This window comes from Annulohypoxylon maeteangense (genome assembly GCF_022496945.1).
Source record: "Annulohypoxylon maeteangense strain CBS 123835 unplaced genomic scaffold GGS22scaffold_1, whole genome shotgun sequence".
Classification (NCBI taxonomy): domain Eukaryota; kingdom Fungi; phylum Ascomycota; class Sordariomycetes; order Xylariales; family Hypoxylaceae; genus Annulohypoxylon; species Annulohypoxylon maeteangense.
In genome coordinates, this window is record NW_025953248.1 from 775,905 (window position 1) to 796,685 (window position 20,781).

The 20,781-nt window shown below is 44.0% G+C and overlaps 5 protein-coding genes across 5 annotated transcripts; 3 read left to right on the forward strand and 2 right to left on the reverse strand.

Moving 5' to 3' along the window:
* On the reverse strand, positions 1 to 2,008 carry GGS22DRAFT_194082 (uncharacterized protein). The gene has a single exon (XM_047965452.1). The coding sequence runs from the start codon at positions 1,858 to 1,860 to the stop codon at positions 163 to 165; it is 1,698 nt and encodes a 565-aa protein (XP_047823530.1). The 5' UTR covers positions 1,861 to 2,008; the 3' UTR covers positions 1 to 162.
* Positions 2,009 to 5,403: 3,395 nt separating this feature from the next.
* Positions 5,404 to 8,269, forward strand: GGS22DRAFT_2803 (uncharacterized protein). Its single transcript, XM_047966688.1, has 5 exons — positions 5,404 to 5,565; positions 5,612 to 6,259; positions 6,314 to 7,189; positions 7,262 to 7,809; positions 7,867 to 8,269. The coding sequence occupies exons 1-5, from the start codon at positions 5,519 to 5,521 to the stop codon at positions 8,127 to 8,129; spliced, it is 2,382 nt and encodes a 793-aa protein (XP_047823531.1). The 5' UTR covers positions 5,404 to 5,518; the 3' UTR covers positions 8,130 to 8,269.
* On the reverse strand, positions 8,270 to 9,428 carry GGS22DRAFT_2804 (uncharacterized protein). The gene has a single exon (XM_047966689.1). It carries the CDS (start codon positions 8,707 to 8,709, stop codon positions 8,410 to 8,412), a length of 300 nt encoding a protein of 99 aa, XP_047823532.1. The 5' UTR covers positions 8,710 to 9,428; the 3' UTR covers positions 8,270 to 8,409.
* A 1,644-nt stretch (positions 9,429 to 11,072) lies between these two features.
* GGS22DRAFT_183042 (uncharacterized protein) lies at positions 11,073 to 13,388 on the forward strand (the record flags this gene model as incomplete). The annotated part of the gene is made up of 2 exons (XM_047964043.1): positions 11,073 to 11,779; positions 11,840 to 13,388. The coding sequence occupies 2 exons, from the start codon at positions 11,073 to 11,075 to the stop codon at positions 13,386 to 13,388; spliced, it is 2,256 nt and encodes a 751-aa protein (XP_047823533.1).
* Positions 13,389 to 13,685: 297 nt separating this feature from the next.
* On the forward strand, positions 13,686 to 14,502 carry GGS22DRAFT_148924 (uncharacterized protein). The gene is made up of 2 exons (XM_047959063.1): positions 13,686 to 13,970; positions 14,225 to 14,502. Exons 1-2 carry the CDS (start codon positions 13,741 to 13,743, stop codon positions 14,406 to 14,408), a joined length of 414 nt encoding a protein of 137 aa, XP_047823534.1. The 5' UTR covers positions 13,686 to 13,740; the 3' UTR covers positions 14,409 to 14,502.
* Positions 14,503 to 20,781: the final 6,279 nt, after the last annotated feature.

A 20,781-nucleotide genomic window follows, 5' to 3' on the forward strand; every position in this document is an offset into this window, starting at 1 on the left:
TCGTCATTACAGGCTTGTTGCTGATCAAATGAGTAACGGTGCTAAATTCCTTTTTTCTCCTTTTTCTTTCCCCCTTTTATGGTAAGCTAGATGAGTGTTCACACTTTATCGTCTCCTTTTTCTATCGCCACCTATGTGTATTTATGACGTGAAAGTGCCTCCTTAGAAGGTGGCATGTCGATGATGACTGTGACGGATCTTCGGGTAGTGTAGCTCGCACGCTTCGAATGGGGGCATGTGGCTGTCGCCCTCGGGACCTGCGCCGATTGGTAGACCTACGATGGGGATGTCGTTCACGTCGTACGCGATTACTTGCATGTCGATTGGACGCGGAACAGACGTTCCGCCGCCCCGCATGTCGCCGTTGTTCTCGGGAGGGGCACAGGCCCAGCGTGCGGGCTCACCGAACGATGTCGGTTGGTGGCCGCGAGGGAGCATTGCTCTGTTGGGGTCAGGGGGCATGCTCCATTTCCACACGTCGACGTCGTAGGGGCTCTGTGTTGGAGCTGGGGCTGGGGGTAGGTGTGCAGGGGGAGGCATGGATGGGCTTGGCATGGGTGGGAAATGGTGGCTTATAGCCTGAGCCAGCTCCTCGTCGAAGTTCGCGTGGTAGGGGAATGAGGGTTGGTCGGTCACTTCGGCCGGGGTGGTGGTGGGCGCGGGGACGTAGCCGTCGCTGTGGAAGCCCGGTGTGCCGTAGTGTAGGTCATCACGACGGTGGGAGCTGCGGTCGCTGAAGAGAGGATCGGGGACCTCGTTGTACGGAGCGTTGAATTCGCTGGCGAAGGAAAAGCCGGGGAAAGTCTTGCTCAGATCGTCTTTAAGTTCCTCGGTTGTCGCTTCCTCGAGCAGGGGAATGTACTGCCCGGGGTACTTGGTGAAGGAGCAGCGGCAGTCGCATGTGCCGTTTTGGTGGCGCTCGCGGTGCTCCGTGATCCATTCTGAGCCGTATTGGCTCATCATGCGGGTCGCGATTTCTATCTTGTGGTCCGGTCCCTCTCTAGTTTCGTACATGGGAGGCACGCTCTGGTCGCTCGACGCTAGCGTTGTTGAGGAGGTAGCTGACCCGTCCCCGGCGTGGTGCTGGGGGTGGAAGTCGCTGTCGCTGTAATTCTGGGCGTGGTAGTTGCGATCGTCGCGCTCTTTCTGGCCGGTGACATCCTTTTCCTTTGCCTTGCCCTTTCCTTTGTCGGTCGTGGCGTGTCCGCGCGGCTCACGGTTAACGACACCACCGCCAGAACGGCCGACAGGAGGGATGCTAAGGTCGAGGTTACCCATGCCGAAGTCGAAGTCAGGAGGCATGTCGAAGATCTCGTTGAGAGGTGGTAGAGAGGAGGGTTGTAGGGATGGAGTGAATACCTCCGCTGATGGCGAGAAGTGGAAGGGTTCGCTAGCTGGTGGAGGAGACTCTCGCTTCAAGATGGGTGCGAGAATGATAGTGGGTGAAGATGATGCCGTGTCGATGGATCGCATGGTGTGGGTAGATGCTATGCTGTTGGCACGGGTGTGGTGGGGAGCTGCGAAAGCCTCCCGACCGGCACCTTCCACATCCTCGCTGCAGTCTATGCTGTAGTCTGTACTGTGGTCGACTACGCGAGGCTGTTGTAGGTACGGGAACCGCACTGGGCAATGGCATGCTCCACGAGCGTGCATGAACTCGTGTTCGTGGATTACAATGTCCACCCAGCGACCGTGGACAATGCGTGCGCAGGGTGGGCACATTGTGAATGCTAGGAGGGGGCGACACGCTGGGAAGGGACAGATTGGGTTAACATGACTCTGGGTAGTCATCGGGCAGGGTCGCTTCACCGGGAGGGATGTGTGGCCACAGGTGTAGCCGAGGAACTCAGTGAAGCACATGGTGGCTAGATTGATTGAGCGCTCGGTGATGTACAGTGGTGGTTATTTCTTCTGTGGGTGAAGCTGAAGCTGGTCAAACTGACGTTCGTCGGTTTCTGTGTGTAGATGGCTATGTGCTGAGATACTTGAAGAAGTATGATGTGCAAGATCAAGCTGGGGTACAGTTATGTCTGGCAGTGTTGTCGTTGCTTGGACACCTGAAGGGCAGACTGTCTGGTAATCTTGATGTTCTTAGACGATATTCATAAGAATATTTGGCAGACTGTTAAGTGTTGGAAGAACAATACTGGAAGATGTCAGAGGAAATAGGAATGTTGAAAGTGTGTAGGTGGGAGAGTTAGGAAAGTTGTCTGAGGACTGGTTAAATAGTAGGGGCGTTGGGTGCAGTTTGGCTGGGAGGGGGGACGGTTGGTCAGTGGCAAAACTAGGGCTATTCTCACCTTTACCAACCAGAGAAGGAAGTTGCTATTCCTGAGGATGGAAGACGAGGTATGGGATGAAGCAATATCGCACCTGATACTGTTGAGGAGGGTGTGACGGGAAAGGGGGGGAAGGAACGAAAGTTGAGATGGCTGCGATTTTTCCTCTAGACGCAGGTACTGATCAACAAACTCCAGAACAATAACTACGTTCCACATTTATTTCATTGAATCAAGATAGATCATAGCTTGCCCTCCTGTACCGGCCCTCTACGATTAAATAACGAAATTCTTTCACACCCCGAGGTGTGCTGTAGGCGATATTTATTCACTAATGGAGTCAGCGAGTCAATTCTTTTTTTTTTTAGCTAACGCAATAGGCGGATAGTTCAAGAGAGCAACTAAGTAGAATTACCAGGGAACCTGCGGCAGACCTACGGCAGACCTCCAGTACTCACAGCCAGGGTACAAGAAGATCTTTTGATGGCAGAGTCCAAATTCGAATGAGCGGTAGGAGATGTCGTCAACTGATACAAAGAAATATCAAGTGAGACGATAGAGATCTTGGTATGGGGAAGCACAAGCATAGTGTTGAATTAATTACCTAGATACAAGGCCAAGGTTACATAGACAGAGATCCGATTCTAGATAGTCTCTCCACTGCCGACTCTAGTCATTGGTTCATTTGACAGATCTGGGGGATCTGGTCACAACTAAGACTGTTAGGATGACAATATACGCCTCTTTCCACGGTACTGGGTACCTGTCAAGCACAGACCCTAGGGGGACGGTTAGGGGGAGGGGGATGCTGATTGCGTGCTAGAAACAAACTCATAGCCCTTGTTGCATACACTATTCGTCTTTCTACGGCAAGGCCCGAGACGAATTAGGTAAGCTTCGGTTATTATTCCGATATTAGCGCCTTCTATTTCGCCATGGTAGTTTCCTTACATGTGGAGAGAGGAGACGCCTATTGGTATTTGGGTCTTTAACCTTTCAGGGGCGGGGTCTCGTGGTTTCCGTACTGGCCGCAAATTTTTACAGGTGTCTTTAGGTATCAAGTAGGACATGAATAGAAATTATTTCGTCTCATTTATAATTGCTAGGTTAATAAAGTCTTGGGGAGAATGTCAGTTGCCTTGAGATCAGTAGTTTTATGTACTTAAGATGATAGGCTACTGGTTACCTACCTACCGTAGGTACCTACCTAGACATTAGGTACCTGTAGTGAGGAATTAGATACCTAAAGCGTAGAGATTTTGTTGGGAAAATGGGATTCAATCAATGATACTAGGTATGTGTGGATTTGTGCGAATGTGTTCTTTAGTACGTGGCCTTAGGAGTACCTGCCTCTGAATACATTTGGGAGGGGGATAGTGCGAAGATGGCATTTTGTGCTGATTTTCAGGTTTGTTTCCACTAGAAACTGATTTTTTGAAATCAGACACCGCGTTTGTTTCTGCGAATTTCTAGTTATGGGAGACTCTCCGTGTGTAGCTTTTATTCTGTGGTGATTATGACTACCTAAACACTAATGAGAGTCCATACCGAAACTGTGAACCTGCCTAGTTACACGAGGCTTTATTGTAAACTTTGAAAAAATACTCACATTGAATGAGAGGCTAGTTAAAATTATATGATGACTTATAGATGCGACAGACTGGCTTTATTACCTGCAAGATCTTCATGATGTCTGACTTTACAGAGTGAGTATTGGGAGCGGGTAGCTTGTTGTAGGCTCGCCTTATGGTATCCAGTAATTCATGGCCATTAACGCCTACTTCTTTTGAAAGATCTATTGGGGTCTTCAGCGCTTTGTACATAAGATACAGTGAAGGCGCTGTTATATTACCTCTCACTCAGTCACATAGCACATTCATAGATAGATGCATCCTTAAACTATCATGAGTCTTAATGAAGTAAAAGCATAACGGATATGAACACACATATGGACATGTTTCAGTAGTTCTTCATAACCCAAAAATATTCTAATTTTTACTCAAAAATAAATTTTGTAACGAACCTAGGTTCCTGTGTCTTGGTTTGAAGGTAACAATAGGGAATTATTCGCTGGAGAGGCTTCAAAGACTTTTCACATATATAATACTTTGAGCTTCAACTAATTTATAGGGTGGTGATTGTATCTGAAAATGTTTATGTCTTGTTGCTAATTAATGTGGCAATAAGGACTCCCTATTCTCCCAGGACTTGTGGGGCGTTCGAGATCCGGGATCCACGTGACATCGGAATAAGCATTCTCCTATTCCGGGTAGACCCACTTGACTTGCGAAACATCTTAGGTAATCATTGAGGGTCACAGGTGAAGATCAAATTGGAAGTTCCAAGCCAAACCTACCTACGTTTAACATTATTGTCGGCAACTAATTATACACTCTCAAATTCTCATCGCATCCGTGTTTTTAGTCAAGTAATTGAATCGGTGTCAATTGAAAGGTTTCTGACGTAAGAGCCTAACAAACACCATATCCTCGAAGCTTACGGACTAGATGAACCCCGTACCTAGTAACGGATCAATCTGCAGCGTCTTCTTCTAGCCGACCTTAATACTGACTACAACCTTACAAATAATGATAACTCAACAAAACCTCTAGTCCAGTCAGTCTAGCGGCGATATACTTATTAATAGATCAAAATATAGAAGGCAGCTTTGTAATACTCTCACGAGGCTCTAAACGATGAGTAATTCTTAATGGCCCCCAACTAACACATCCTACCCAAACCTCTTTTTGGAGTGGTGTCCGAGCTCGTCTACGAGGGGGTGTAATGAGGGGAATTTTTCTCAATCTCGCCATGTCAACGAGGATCCGTTTTGCAAGATGATATACATATTTAATACATGTCGATTATTTACGGCGTCTATTTATCCATGTCCGCGGACCTTCTCTGCGGCTGAACCATCCAAAATAAGATCGTGGTGGGGGAGCACTAAGACGAATATTGCAAAGTCGACATCAGACCCGCGGAACTATCATATACTGGATGTGTGATAGATCCTGTGGTTGGTCATCTGTTAGGCAAGGTCTTTCAGCTCTTGCTCTGAGCGCCCTACCTAGGATGTACCAGCCTCTTCAGCATTGACATATGTGATATATGGCATCCCGTTTCATAATGCTCTCGTTTTATGGAATATCTCCCCTACATCGTACCAATAGTGTAAACAAAATAATGTCCGGTTTCATGTTATATGTCTCTTGCTATCAAGGTCAAGTATTCAACAAATGAACGGATTGCGAATAATGACAGGCGAGCCACCTATGGAAACTAAGTAAGTTGTCTCTTCTCTTTGTAAGTGTGAAAACTAATAGGGGAAGTGTTATTGAAGGCCTACCACCATCAAGAGGCGAGTCCGTAGTATTTACGGAGACTACCGACCTCAGTTCTTTGCCCGAGGGAACCGATGGCGCTCACAGCGAAAATAGTGAGCAACTAACAGGAGAAGAGAACTTTCGTGCTAGTCGGTTTGCAAAGAAGAGCGCCCTCTCTCAGTGGTTCCCGCAAATCAAAGATGACGAGAATAACAGCAGGCGCATATACTTCTCGCGGAGAAGCCGTGCTCTTCTGTTACAAATCCTGCTCATCGGTCTCATATTTACGGCTAATCTTGGCTTGACAATATTCGCGATTGTTCATTACGAGAGCCAAAATGGAGTAGGAACTATCTACGAGGGCGATTGTAAAAAGGTCAAAACCCTTGACCAATGGTTACATCTTTTGATCAACTTCCTTGGAACCGGCATGCTGTCAGCGTCGAATTATTGCATGCAACTTCAAGCTGCCCCTACTCGAGAAGATATCGATCGCGCTCACGAAGCCAAAGCACATGAGCAAAATCCCGAACATCCAGAGGGTCGATGGCTAGACATTGGTGTACCAAGTTTACGAAATCTCCGATATATCAGCAATTGGAGACGGGCTGGCTGGGTTCTCCTGGCTCTTAGCTCCATACCCATCCACCTAATGTAAGTCGACTATTACTTGGAAGGACTGTTCAAGGTTGACTTTGAAGCCGACAGGTATAATTCTGCTGTATTTCAGTCTCTCGCATCAAATGATTATACGATTGCAGTAGTGAAGGATTCATTTGTCAATGGAAGTTCCTGGAACCTCACCACGGCCCAAGATAACCGACGGGGAGATTATGGTTGGGACGAAAGCCGGGTCAATCCGTCTAATCGCAACTACACGGAAATTATTCAGGATATGCAGAAAAATGTGATGGGTATTGGATGGGAGGAGTTGAATGTGTCCGCCTGTTACGCACTGTACAACGACTATTTCGCGGCTCAAGGCAACGGTGTCATATTCGTAAAGAATGACACTGGTTCAGAGGATGACAGTCTGTTGATGTATGTATCCATCATACCACGGTCCGACGACTGGGCGAAGAATATGTGGGCGGCTATGAATGGGTCGTCGAATTTTATAGCCAGAGGCACCGACGATACGGTAACCACCTGGTTCCTCGGACCGAAACAATACGAAGTAGCCTCTTGTCGAGTCCAATCTCCCGATACGATCACTAACCACTGTCGATTCGAGTTTTCGCCAGGAATAATGCTTACTGTCTGCGTACTGAACTTCACTAAGGGCTTCGTGATGTTATTCATCTGGACGCTGAGGAAATGGCAGGAAACTGAGCGCGGTGAAGAGGATAAGGTAATCCTATATACGCTCGGTGACGCTATTGCCTCTTTTATGAGGAAACCGGACCCGACCACGGCCAATATGTGTCTCGCTACTAAGGATGAATTCATACGTCGACGTCCATGGAAATCCCATCTCGTAAAGCAACCCCTCCAACTGAACCGGAACCCTAGAGAATGGGAGAAGAAAGACAAATACTGGTTTACCGCTGCCAGCATCCGACGATGGTTCATATTGCTATTTTTGTAAGTTGACGGGAATTCATACATTGTGTCCTCGGGTATTGTCACGCTATTATAATTCTAACATTCTTCCAGGTGCTGTCTTACCATTCTAGTAGCAGCAATCCTACTCGGTGTATCTTTCACGAGCCTACATCATCGAAACTTCTCCACATCTATACCGGCACTCTACGATCTAGGGTTTGGTCAATTGACGCCATATACTTATCTCGTTGTCGGGCTTCCGCGAGAGGATCCAAAGGGCCTCATCTTGAATGTGCTCTTGGCGAATCTACCTCAGTTAATCGTATCCATCCTCTACATATTCTATAACGCTATGTTGAGCACATTCTTGGTCCAACGAGAGTTTAGTCGGATGTATCTGAACCAACGAAAACCACTTCGCGTGTCGGAACCAATAGGGATTCAGCGGTCCAGCTACTTCATCTCTCTGCCGCTCCGCTATGGGATACCCCTTTATGCGACATCCGGTCTCATGCATTGGCTGATCTCGCAGAGCTTGTTCTTAGCTCGAATAACAGCCATATGCGCAGATGGGGACCCGGAAGTGTGTCCTGGTGGTCAAGTCGACCTTGCTAACTCCTTCTCAACTTGTGGCTATAGCCCGTTTGCTGTTTTCATTAGTAAGTCTAGATCTATATCATACGTCGCACCTGGTCTGTGTATCTAACGGGTAGTAGCATTGCTCGTCGGAGCCTTCATCGTCTTATCAATCGTAGGAATAGGGTTTCGCAAATACGATGGAACTATGAGCATGGTCTCGACCAACAGTATGGCCATTAGCGCCGCTTGTCACGTCCTCGAAGAAGATCAAAAAGACGGTTACCTTCTCCCAATCCAATGGGGAGTTGTGGAAATCAACGATAAAATTGGGAAGTGCGCATTCACGACAGCTCCATCAGACAGGATAAAAATGCCGGAAGCCGGATTGAAGTATAAGTGATTATATCCAGGGCGACGCTTCTCGATAACTCGTAATAAAACAATGGCCTCGAAGCTCAAGACGATTACAAGTTAATTTATAATAACCCTAACCAACTCCGCACCCATAAGTTTGCTTTATACCGTTGCCCATGTGTATCCGGTACAGTACCATAAGACCGTCTAAGGTGAATATGATAGATCGCCACCATAATTCCAAAATCCTAACGAAGGCGTTCCCAATAGAACCTCATAAAATGTCGAAATAAATCAATCCTAAGAAACACCGGAATACGTTGCATTTAAATCCTCTTAGCCCGACTCCCCTTCCCATCTGTCCCGCGCATCTGCCGCGTCCCAGCGGCTTTCTTGCCCGGGCGGCGCGTCAGCGTGCCGTTTAGCTTCTTGGCGGCGCCTTGGATCTTGTCTTTGAGGTGCGGCTTGCGGTGGTGGTGGGTTGCTGGTTGTGCGGTCATGTGGCCGTGCCGTCGTGATGTGGTTGTGGTTGTGGTTTTGGCGGTGCGCCGGCGCTCGGGCTCCGTGGAGATGTTCAGTTGGATGCGTGGCTTGGAGTGTCCGGTTGAGGAGCGGGTGAATGCCATGGTTGTTTGGTGTGTGATTGGACTGGTTTGCAGCTGGAAAAGGGGTGTTGTAGGGGGTAGAGTTGGATTATTCTAGGTTTGAGAATGTATAGGAGTTAGATAGATATCTAATGTCTCGTGGTATTCGAGTCTGTTTTAAAGGGCATCAAATGCTGTTCCCCGAGTCCGTGGTTCTTTGAACAATGAGACACGTACGGAGGATACTGTCATCTCATTAGCTGTCGCGTGGTGGAGGTGACGTCATGCTAGTTGTCAAGCAGGTTTGTCCTTTTACGTCGATCTAGTCCCGTGGAATGACGTGGCGAATTGTTTCTATGGCTCTATTTGGACCTACGATTCATCGATATTCATGCAAGGGATCTTAAAGGCGTGCTTCTGAAATTCTTAAGGCTTGGGGTTATTATGGCGATTGATAAGGGTTGTTGGGGGCTATTGGCGTGATTATCTCCGATGGATAGGAATGACGAGAAGAACCGTTGGATGGGATAGGGAATATACTTGTCTCATCTCGATTCCGCCGGAGTTAAATGGGCTATGTCGAATTGTCAAGGCATTGCGATCATCTTACCTTCTAACAACTACCTACAGTCTATAGAGAGGCGAATACAGTATGCCTAAATGCGCTGTTTCAAAGAAACCCCTATCTAAGTCATGGAGACCTAGATGTGGAAATGAACAAAGGCTATCTGACAGTCGCCCCCGAATTATAAACATCAAGGCGAAATTGATTAAGGTCTGGTGTTGTTATTGGTAGAGGTCTATACCGCCGACCATAATTCGAATATCCGAACTGCGCATGCGCAGTTGGCTGATCTTATGTGGATGTCATGAATTTCTCAAAGATTCATGACTCTATGGTGTTACAAGACGATATCGGCTTATTATACCTTAGAGCTTAGTCGACTTCGCTGTAATTCGGTACCGAATCTGTGCATTGAGTTGGTCAACGTCGCAGCCGACGACGCCCGGCTTTGGTGGTGATGCGTTTGAGTGTCAGATCAGGAGGAATTAACGGAATTGACAACTTGTGACAACTTATGACCCGGATCGGATCAACTTCTTATCTTCCCGTTAGAAGTCGAACACGACATTTCGGGATCCTTCCCGCGTAATCTTGCTCGATTGACTTAGTTTCTCTTGATCCTAAAATGTTTGGGTAGCCTCTCGGTGTCGTAGTTGGAAGGTTCTCCACCACGTATAATGTCTTTTGACAGTTGATGGCTACGGCCCCTATCTATTGCAGATGGGAATCCTCGTGGTCTTGTTGAGCTAAATTAGCTTCTAATTTAGTTGTTTGAAGTGACGAAATGTCTACAGGTAGGTTCCTTGTAGGTACAGGTACCTATACCTACCTATGCAAACGGCCTCGAGTCTTCGGACTTTGTAAACTTCGATGTTCGAATACTTACATCTATTACCTTCTTGTATTTTATCCAATTTTGTCTCTATCAACTCTCAGCTTACCCCTTCTTTGAGGACCTTAAAGTAACGAGATTCCAACCCTCGTCAGCATCCCTTAAAGATCGAGATGACAGCGTCAATCGTGTTAGATCCGGACTGAACATTCCTTTCCCCCACATCACGGAACGCCTCGAGCTAGAATTAGCTCATTTAGCACGAGGCGTTCTGCACGGACACCGGATGGAATCATTGGAGTGCCTAAGCGAATGAAATTGACCCCTGGGGGCCGCCGAAGCTATTGGCCGTCACGCTAAACTGCGCCCCAGTCCAGCTCTTCTGGTGTACAGCGTAAGACATCCTCCTGAAACCCGCCAATCAGCTTCTAGTTGTGGCACACGCAGATATCCTACATGTAGCTAGGTAGCTACAGTGAAGTTGCTGTCAAATATTAATTGCATTTGCTTACCTAGTGGTAACCATGTTATCCATATTTCTCGCAAAAAAGACGTCTATATGGCCCACGTTCGGTGATCGGGGCTGAAGCAAACAGCTAGGTACTAACCTACCAGCCTACATATCCATAGGTAAGAAAAGCCTAGCTTCAGCCCTACATGATTCCTAAGATAGATGGGGTCCTTCTAGGCGAAGTTTGCCGTTCGATCATGATGCAAGGCATCCTTTGCCTTGCTCACCCCTTTCTCTACCTACATATATTGTTTTCCTGATGCAGGATATGTACCTACTTGCCGTCTTGCTTTCCATGCATATCGGCTTAAGGTCGTGTTACTCAGCCTGCATGAAGGGTTGCCAATCAAGCTCTAGGACATACAAACCAGACGAAACGTGGGGAATCCTACGGCTGAGGCAAGCTCATTGAAGAGCTTCATATGTTCTTTGAAGATAATCTGTTTATTGTTCTCCTGGTAGCTATAATAGCTTACCAGGTCCACTCTCGTTTTCGTATGCTGCTCCCCGAGTCGACTTCCTCCGCTGCGGAGGGAGTTTCTGATGCACCTAGCATCGCGATCCATAATCCCGAAGAATATGAAGAGGAACGTTCGAGATGGAAGGGCAAAGGAAAGGCTACCGCGCCAAGGATAGATCCTGGGTCCGTATCAAACGGCCTGTCTGATAGTGAGATACCCGTCGACTGGACCCAATACGATCCCCCGGAAGGCCTGAAGGATCCAGCTGGTTGTAGCACAGATATCGTTATCCAAATCATACAGGAATCCATTGATAGAGTTAAGGCGCGAATAGTCGAGGAAGCGGAGAGACGAGAGACAGAGGATGAAGTTAAGAAATTAAGACAGGAGGAGAGACTTAGGCAAGAAAACGAAGACGCAAAATATGCCGAAACTTTGAATTCATCCCTGGATGAAATGCTGGGGGAACATGGCGTATCACTCGACATCCCGGCCGAAGCTAGCTTACCAGAACGACCAGCGAAGTCGAAGAAGCGAAAATTAATGAATCTTCTCCGTCGACTGAATAATATTGGGGAGAAAGGCGAGTCGAGCGCAACCGGAGCAACTCTTCATAGACGCGACGTATCTTGGAGTAGCATTGAACAAAGCACCCAGACAGCGAAAAGGAAGATCGTATCTGAGGTGTTGAAGAGGACGACAACAAATAGCAGTGGAGGCGCTTCGGTCCGTAGCACAGAACTGTAAGCGACTAAACCATGAGCAAGACATTTAACTTCTAGGTATAACTAACACCAATATAGGGAATGCGTTTCCTGTCTAGATGACTTCAGTCCCAAGGAGATGGTCAAGGCTCCATGTCACAGCTATTGCAAACCCTGCTTTCTACGTCTCATATCGACGGCCTGCCAAAACGAACAGCAGTGGCCTCCCAAATGCTGCTTAAATATTATACCTACTAAAACCATAAATGCCAACATAAACGACGACCTAAAACAGACATATCGCAACAGAGCAGCCGAGTGGAATATACCGGTGAGCGAGCGGATTTACTGCAACCACGCCAATTGCAGCGTCTGGATTCGGCCGAACCAAATTAACCGCGCCCAAAATACGGCAACATGCTCAGCAGGTCACAGGTCTTGTATCATCTGTCGCGGTCCGCGACACGAGGGAAATGAATGTCCGCAAGATAGAGATATGATGAGAACCGACGAGCTTGCGGAAGTAGAGGGGTGGAAGCGTTGCTATGGCTGCCACGCGTATGTCGAGCATAGAGAGGCATGTCAACACATGACCTGTCGATGCGGCGCCGAATTCTGCTACGTATGCGGGGCACGCTGGCGAACATGTGGTTGCGGAATGGAGGAATTAGCCGCCGTCAAAAGAAGAGCGGAAGAGCGACGCCAAGCTCGTCGGGATATCGAAGCTTTAGAAGAGGCAGATATTCAGGAAGCTCTACGTCTAGTAGCAGAATTCGAACGCGAAGAGGCGCTTAAAGCTGAGTTGCTACAACGGGAACGGGAACGAATAGCCGCCGAGCGCCGGGCGAAGAAAATTGAAGAACGGATCAAACACGAAGGCGAGAGACGGCGACTTGTGGGGTTGAAATTCCAGGAACTCCGGGAGGTATTCGCGAATCTACACGATCTCCAACGGATCGACGTGCAGCGCACGCACAGCGAAGAACAAGTCAGCCTCGAAATGACAACCGCTGCGACATTAGTGGAATTTCAGGAAAGTTGGAAGGAAGAACACGAGAAACTAAAAATGACTGCTAAGGCTAAGCTGGCTAAGAAAGAGGAGGCGCTCAAAAAGGAGTACGTGGCGCGCGTGATCGCGGAACATCGTATCGAGGAGCAGTATCAGGCGGAATTGAAGACGTACTGGTCTCGCTCTCGCAAAGAAGATCGGGAGGAACGGGCTGAGGCTGCGATGAAGGAGCTTAGACGTAAAATGGACGATGGCTTTAAGAGCTGGGAGAAATGGCGGGATAACGAACTAGCGACTTATAGCTGGGATGTTAAAGAAGAGCTGGGTATCCGGGAGGAGCGTATGGAGGTGGAGGAGCGGAGGTTGGTGGAGAATACGCGGGAACAGCAGGACGAATTCGGGAGGCGCAAGGCTGCGGAGTTACGGTGGGTAGATGTTGTTGTTGAGGAACGCGATCGCATGCTTAATGATATGGAGATCGATGAGATTGAGAGGGGCGAGGATGTTGATGCTTGGTTTGAGGATGATGGGTTTGATGATGGGTCTATTGAGGATATTGATATTGAGATACCGCGGGAGATGATATGGCGACCTCCTATGCTAGGGATAATGCCTAGTCTCATTTGGTCGAAGTCATAGAATAGCGAGTATGCCTCTGGTGTATCATATTTTGCACATGTCGGAGCGTTATTTAGATAAATACAAAAAATATACTCGTACGTCTCGATTCACTATAGTAGGTAGCTATCGCTAGGAATAGGGGTAAAACACCTACCCCTTATGCATTGAACACGGGGTAGGAGCGACGAAATCTATACGGAGGGAAATCACGATCGAAAGGTTAAGTTTATTTCTACATCATGGAAATCTAGATTAGGAATGATTATTCTATCTTCCGACTTCAAAATGAGAAAAGTCTCACAACATCAGATATCCAATACAAGTCACTCGTTGAAGTCATTCTAGATAGATTCATCATCAATACAGAACAATGGATCCCACAGCACGCTTCGAATCATTCAGCCACTTCCTCCAACAACAACCCACACCACACATACGACCATCATCCTCTCGCCGCCCCTCTTTCCAGCACGCCACCACGTCGAAGCCATCCACTTCTTCGTTTGACCACGGGCAACGCGGTGGACAGCAGCAGCAGCAGAACGAGCAGCAGAGGCAGCAGCAGAGGATGGCGGCCGACCAGGCATACAGAGCTACGTTGTGAGTCTGCTCCATCGACACGATATCTATCTATGTACGAGATGGCATCTGGGTATACCGAAATTCGGTATTACCGATATACATTGCATTACATACGCACCACAAGTCATACATACCTACCGAGTACTATTCCAAATCGAACGCATTCTACACCCGCCCCTTCACCTACATCCCATCCCCACCAAGATAACAAAGTCACATCGTCTATCTCAACTCCCCAACTCCCATACCCACCGTCAAATTAACCAAAACAGCGCCTCCCACGAACGATCCGTCTTCCAAGACGAAGCGCGGACGAGGGCGCGCCGGCGCGACGCGGCTCGGAACCGGGCGCTGTTCCGCGGGCCCTTCTACAAGCGCCCCGAGTTCTACGCCGTCACCCTCGGCTTCCTCGGCCTGCTGTACCCGATCCTGAACGAGTACGTCATCGAGCCGTAGTGGGACAGCGTTAGGCATGAGGAGGGGTGATATACTATACCTACCTAGGTACATACATAGATGGGTAGGTAGGTGTCTATATCATTGTGCTGAGCGAGTGTCTGTGTGGAGGAGGGGAAGGGAGAGGGGAAGGGGGATATCGGTAAGGAAGAGGATGGATGGATGGATGGACGGGTATGGAAAGATACGAGGCTGGATGGATGGCTAGGTGTGACGCCACGGTTGGGTGGGGTGAGGCTTGTGATGAGGTGTCTGGATGCGCGGGCGTGGGGGCTGAGGGCGCCGGTGTAGTTACGGCGAAGGGGGCGGGTTCATCGACTATTAGGTATCTCTTAAGCACTTCGTGCCTAGGTATATGGCTATGCAATGCGAGGACACCGATTAATCACCTGGGTTCTGTCTCGACACACACCCGGCCTGCTTTGCTGTCGAGTCTACGTCGCACTTGGGCCGAAATCAAGGCGAGGCGGAGGGCGGTCAAGGCTCAGCGCCTCACCTAGGTACACAGGATGTTGTCCTGCTCGACCGGACGAGTCTTCCGTCGAGCCTGTTCTAGATTGTTACGGAGCGGCTGTCCGCATAAGCAGACAGCCCGTGGCAATATATTTGAAATGAAGAGTTTCATCGTCAGCCCTATTGGTATATATCCTTTTGATGTGTGTGGTCGAGGGAGTTTTTATGCCGAGCCCGATTGGAAGGTACCTGGTATTGAGGTTACACCGTGGCGTTATGTGGGAACACGACTTGAATTGTCAATTTACTTCACCATAGAGTAGTAGCTTGCTTCGATTGTCCTTCAGCTTGGTAACGGGTAGCTTTCATTCATACTGTAACCTAGGTGTGTAGATATGCAGTATTGGCTTGATTCCAGGACCACTCCTAGATTCTTCTACATACATAGTATGGAGAGCCTGGGAAGCATCATGCTCCTTGTACGAGCTATTATGTCAACAAACATCCCATGACTACCAGCTCATACTTACATGTGACTTTTTTTCGTTAGAATACGGTGTCGTGGGCTATTGTCAGGCGAGACAACTTGTAACACGTCTGAGTATCGATTCATAGTTCAGAACGGTCCTCGGCGGAAGGCGACGTGGTTGATTATACATACATGATATGTACGGTTCTGAACCCATCTCAATCTACAGTAACTTGTTTAAGAGAACCCACTTCCTGTCAATAACAACACAAAGTTCCGAACCGTAGGCAATAGTCTTTGGCGCCGATGCACATGACATGCATATACTAGATGTTATGTGTACGAGATCACGTGCAATGGTGCTGGACCTCAGTGTGAAATTAGCTGGATCAGGGAAGGGAGCGCTGCATATCCGCTTGGATATTGCGGTGAAGGGTGGCAAAATAACCGCGTAGGGTAGGTAGATATGACGATGATGGGAAGACGACGCGAAAACGCGGACACGCTTGTCTGTGGTTTATGCAGAGTTCGACAGTCGTGTCGACTACTGTATGTATGTATGTACGTCCGATCCGTTGCAGACGCGACGAGGAACCTTGGAATTGATACCTGCCTAGGTACGCACGTATGGGGTTGACCCATCTTCCCCAACAAAGAAAAGATTGGTACAGACTCGTACCATGAGGGTCATAAATGCGATCTATGGTTTGCCGCCTTGTCGTCGATGGAATGTCCTCGAAAGAGTCTAGAGTTAATTCCAAAGCCAGGTGATTCATGAGACAGTCCGTTGGTCAATTGGAGAAAATTTTCTCTGCAAAGAACCAGTCAAGAACCAGTCAAGTCGGGTCCTGTTGCTTTCTGCAAATCGCTTCCACTTTTTGGTGTCCGTAAAGCCCCGTTGGCATAAAGATGAGTGATATGAACTTCAAGCGGTGAAGAGGTCGCGATGCCGCTTTCGGTGGATAATCTGTGGGATGATGCATGGGAGGATCCGCCCCGGCGAGCTAGGACTGGACAGCGAACAACCACTACCCATTTTGATGGGGCAGTGTCGCGTAGAAAACGTGCATCAACCCAAAACGGACTTGGGAGTGGCGATAGTACATTAGTTGCCGATTTGATTTGACTGGGCCAGCAGCGGGTGTTGCGGGAAGCCAGGATTAGACGGCAGGATACAGTAGTGATACCGTAGCAAAGGCTGCAAAAGCTTCTCGCGGTCATCATGGATGTTATATGTAGGTGTGCATTTTCATAATCAGTGTATTTCCATAGCAACCACAACACACTGATGACTGAACACCCAGGTGATAAAAATGGTAAGCATGGGTTGTAAGATGCAGTACGCTGTACTTCGTAGATGCATCTGGCATGCCTTAGCCTTAGTAGCGTCCACTTTCAGATGGGTCCTCGACGACGTGGAAGAACGGCGACGCGCCGGACAAGGAGTAGATACAAGCTAATAGGTGCATGGCTGCCCATCCGTCATGTATCAATACCTGGACACTCTTCCCATTGCAGCCGAGAGGTGCAAAATTCGGAGGATTCCCTCGATTCCATTGAACCATTGATCGTTCCGCTTTACTGCGCGTGAGTGAATGCTTCGGTCATTGGACGCTTGTCCGCGCATCTTATTTAGATATTTGGATACTGTACGAAGTACATAAACAAGTATGTGTCTCCAGCAGTTCAAGCAAACGGGCAGACGGGATAATCACTCGCTGCCGTAACTGTTGCGCAAAAAGGAACGGAAATACTCTTATGCAAGTCAAGTGCAAATTTTCCAAATTGGAGATGCGACTTGCACATCTACCCATCCATCATACGCGTCCTTAACATTGATGGATGGCTCAGCCGTCGCACTGGAACTCATCCAATTCGAAGAATAGATAAGGGCATAATACGTAAGCTGCAGGGGCTGGATACACAAATATATATTTTGAGACTGGATTGGTTAGGCGATGGAAAAGCTGAGAGGGAAAAATTGATGAGGGGTCCAAACAGAAAATGGAAAAGGAGAGGGGGGGGCTGCGGGCTGTAAGCTGTAGGGGCGGGAAATGGGAAAAGGGAAAAACGAAAAATGAGAATGAGAGGAGAAATCCAGATTTCATGTGGCGGGGTTTCATCGAGGCGCGAATGGTGAAGATCGTTCGCGGTTTTACTGCAATGGAAGCACCGAACGCAGGGACCAGACGGCATGTACATGCAATCAAGTTGATAAGTCAATTTTAATGTATTATTCGTTTGTTCGATTTTAATGTTTGTATACGCCTACGTATATGAATAATAATAGGTACCTGGTATCTAAATAACTGAAGTTTATTCGGTCATACCTCCACTTAGATTCGAGACCGAGAAACTTTTAACTTTTAACGGAAAGAGAATAAACTCGGGGAATCAATTGATGTCACCTGAGTGTCTCGCGGCCTAAAGTGGATAGGAGGAGAGGAGGTAAGAGCCGGGGAGTTTCATGGTTGTCAAGGTTCCGTCATCAAGTGACACATTGGAGTAAAATGGCAGGCACTGTAGCAAATCTATAGCAAGGTTAGTAAACACTCTAGGTTATACCTAGCACCTGGCAGAAGGTTAATAGCAAGAGGGAAGAATATGGATGGATGGCAGGCAGGAACATCGAAGATATTGAAGGGGTACAGTTCCCATCGTTCACAACTTTACATCCATGTAATTGTTCATAGCATGGGGTGAGGTAAAATAATTGTGGACACATCACATCAGCGGCTGTCCAATGATAATGATAACCAGCCATCCCACAAACGGCTAACTTCCCCTCTATCGCCTATCGTCTCCCAAATCTAACACTTTTTTTCCCCCTTCGTCCACTAAGCTGCATCATGCTACTACATTATTCCTTCATTGCTGGGTTGCATCCGTACATGCATATGGATACATAATAGGTTCAGCACGTCCAATCTATTTGTTCTCTTGGTGTCCTTTTGCCCCTTTTGTACTTTTTGCTACGAGTAGAGAGGGGAGGAACTTTGGAACTTCGCATTGTATTTGCATCGCTATTTCGGGGCGAGCTACATACGACGTCTCCGGATACTTTGCTCTCTCGTCTCGCATCTGTGCATTCTCGGTATTCCATACGGGGCCACAACTCACCTACCAGCTCTCTGGTCTCTCTTAACTGATAGGGAGTCCTTATATCAGAAAAAAGGATAGTTAGAGGTATCTGAATTGGCCCGGGTGTATGTCCTGTGTATGTCCTGCCACAGACTCACCGCGAAATAAACTAATCAATCCTCGGCATCGTTTTCTTACACACCTTAACATCTACATTACGACGGAGGTCGATAGTTCGAAAATCCGCCATCCCGCTAAATCATTTTAACTTATACATGTAACCGGTTTTATAATATAAATATATAAAAAAGAAATATAATTCATATTATAAATAATATTATTTATAATAATTTATCGGTAAAAACGTAAATTTTATTTAATAAATATTAATTATTAGATTCGGTTTAATATTATTTTTTATTTTTCGTTATTTATTTATTTATTTAAATATTTAAATAATTTTAATTATTTTTAATTTTAAATTTTATAATAATATTATTATAAAATATTATTATTAAATTATTAAGAAAATATTATTATTAAATTAAAAAAAATAAACGTTTATAATTTTTTTATACTTTAATTATTTTTATAAAACGATAAAATTAAAAATTTATTTTAATATATTAATATTTATTACCCGGGTTATTTATATTTAAACTTATTAATAAATTTATAAATTATTAATAAAAAACTTTATTATTTTTTTTTATATTATATTTATTATATTATAATTTATAACGTATAAATTAAAAATAAAAAATAAAATCGAAAAAATAAATTATTTATATCGAAATTTATAAACGTAAATAAATTTACCGTGAAAATATTTAATAACGATATATTACGAAATAATAAATATTATTTTTATATTTTAAATTAAATTAAAAATACATTATATTTAATAATAAATATATTAATATTTTTATTATTTTTTATATTAATATTTTATTATAAAACGATATTTTTTTTATTTAAATTTTACGAATTAACCGTTTTTTAAAAAAATATTTAAAATATTCGTCGAAGTTTTTTTTTTTAATGTTAATAAATCGAACGAAATAAAAGTAAAATAATTCGAATTATATACGTTTTTTTTTATCGTAACATTATATAATAAATATTATCGTTTTAATAAAATAATTTATAAGTTAAAATTTTATTATATTATTTTAAAATTAACTTCGAATAAAATATAATTTAAAAAAAATTATATACGCGATTACGTTACGGTCGAAAAATTTTTACGAAATAATCCATTTAATAATTATTTTAATTTTTTACTTTTTCGTAAAAATATTTATTAATTTTTTAATTATAATAGTTTTATTTTTTTTTTAAATTAAATATTTAAAATAATCGTTAATTTCGTTTACGTTTTTATACGTTTATAATTCCAGGTAAATTAATTAATAATAATTTAAAATTAATTATATATTATTATAATAAATTATTTTTTTCATTTAAAAAATTATTTCGAAAATATTTTTTCGTTCGATTTACGTAATTAATTTTTATTAAATAAATTATATTAATTTTTAAAAAACCGAACGTAAATAAAATAATATATTTTAATACGTTTAAAATTTAAAAAAATAATAAAATTAAAAAAGTTTAAAAAAATTTTATAAGTAATTATTTTTAACCATAAAATAAAAACCACATTAATAAATTAATTAAAATAAAACGTTTTTATTTAAACGAATAAAATAATAACGAAAATAAATATAATATTAATACTTTTTAAAATATATTTAATTTTACTTATTATAATAATTATTTTAATAATATATATAATTAAAATAACTTTAATAATAATATTAATAATTATAAAAATGTTTCAATTCGGCCGTATAAACGTCCACGTTTTTTATTAAAAATAAATATTAAAAATAAAAAATTAAAAAATATAAATAAAAAATTAATTATAAATAATAAATCGAATATAATTAATAATTCGAATTAAATAAATAATTTACCATACGTTAAAAATATTTAAAATTAAATAATTAAAAATAAAGTAAATAAAATTAATAAAAATAAAAAATTTCGCATATTTAAACTTAAAAATATTAATAAAAAAACTTAAAAAAAAATAATTAATAAATTATTTTTAATTTAATAATATTTAATTATACGGGGTAAAATTATTAATTAAAAAAAAAAGGTAATTTATTAAGTATAAAGTTAATTTACGTATAATAACGCGTGCGAAAGTTCGAATATTATTATTTATATAATATTATTTTTCGTATTTAAAAAAAATTATTAATTTAATATTTTTATTATTAAAATTTAACTTAATTTTCGTTTTAATATTTTCTAGTTTATTAAAACGATTATTATTAATAATATTAATAATTAATAATA

Coding starts and splice junctions, on each gene's coding strand:
- GGS22DRAFT_194082 (XM_047965452.1), bottom strand. CDS start 1,860: ATGTGCTTCACTGAGTTCCTCGGCTACACCTGTGGCCACACATCCCTC.
- GGS22DRAFT_2803 (XM_047966688.1), top strand. CDS start 5,519: ATGAACGGATTGCGAATAATGACAGGCGAGCCACCTATGGAAACTAA. Junction 6,260..6,313: donor TCCATACCCATCCACCTAAT/GTAAGTCGACTA, acceptor TGAAGCCGACAG/GTATAATTCTGCTGTATTTC. Junction 7,810..7,866: donor CCCGTTTGCTGTTTTCATTA/GTAAGTCTAGAT, acceptor AACGGGTAGTAG/CATTGCTCGTCGGAGCCTTC.
- GGS22DRAFT_2804 (XM_047966689.1), bottom strand. CDS start 8,709: ATGGCATTCACCCGCTCCTCAACCGGACACTCCAAGCCACGCATCCAA.
- GGS22DRAFT_148924 (XM_047959063.1), top strand. CDS start 13,741: ATGGATCCCACAGCACGCTTCGAATCATTCAGCCACTTCCTCCAACAA. Junction 13,971..14,224: donor CAGGCATACAGAGCTACGTT/GTGAGTCTGCTC, acceptor TAACCAAAACAG/CGCCTCCCACGAACGATCCG.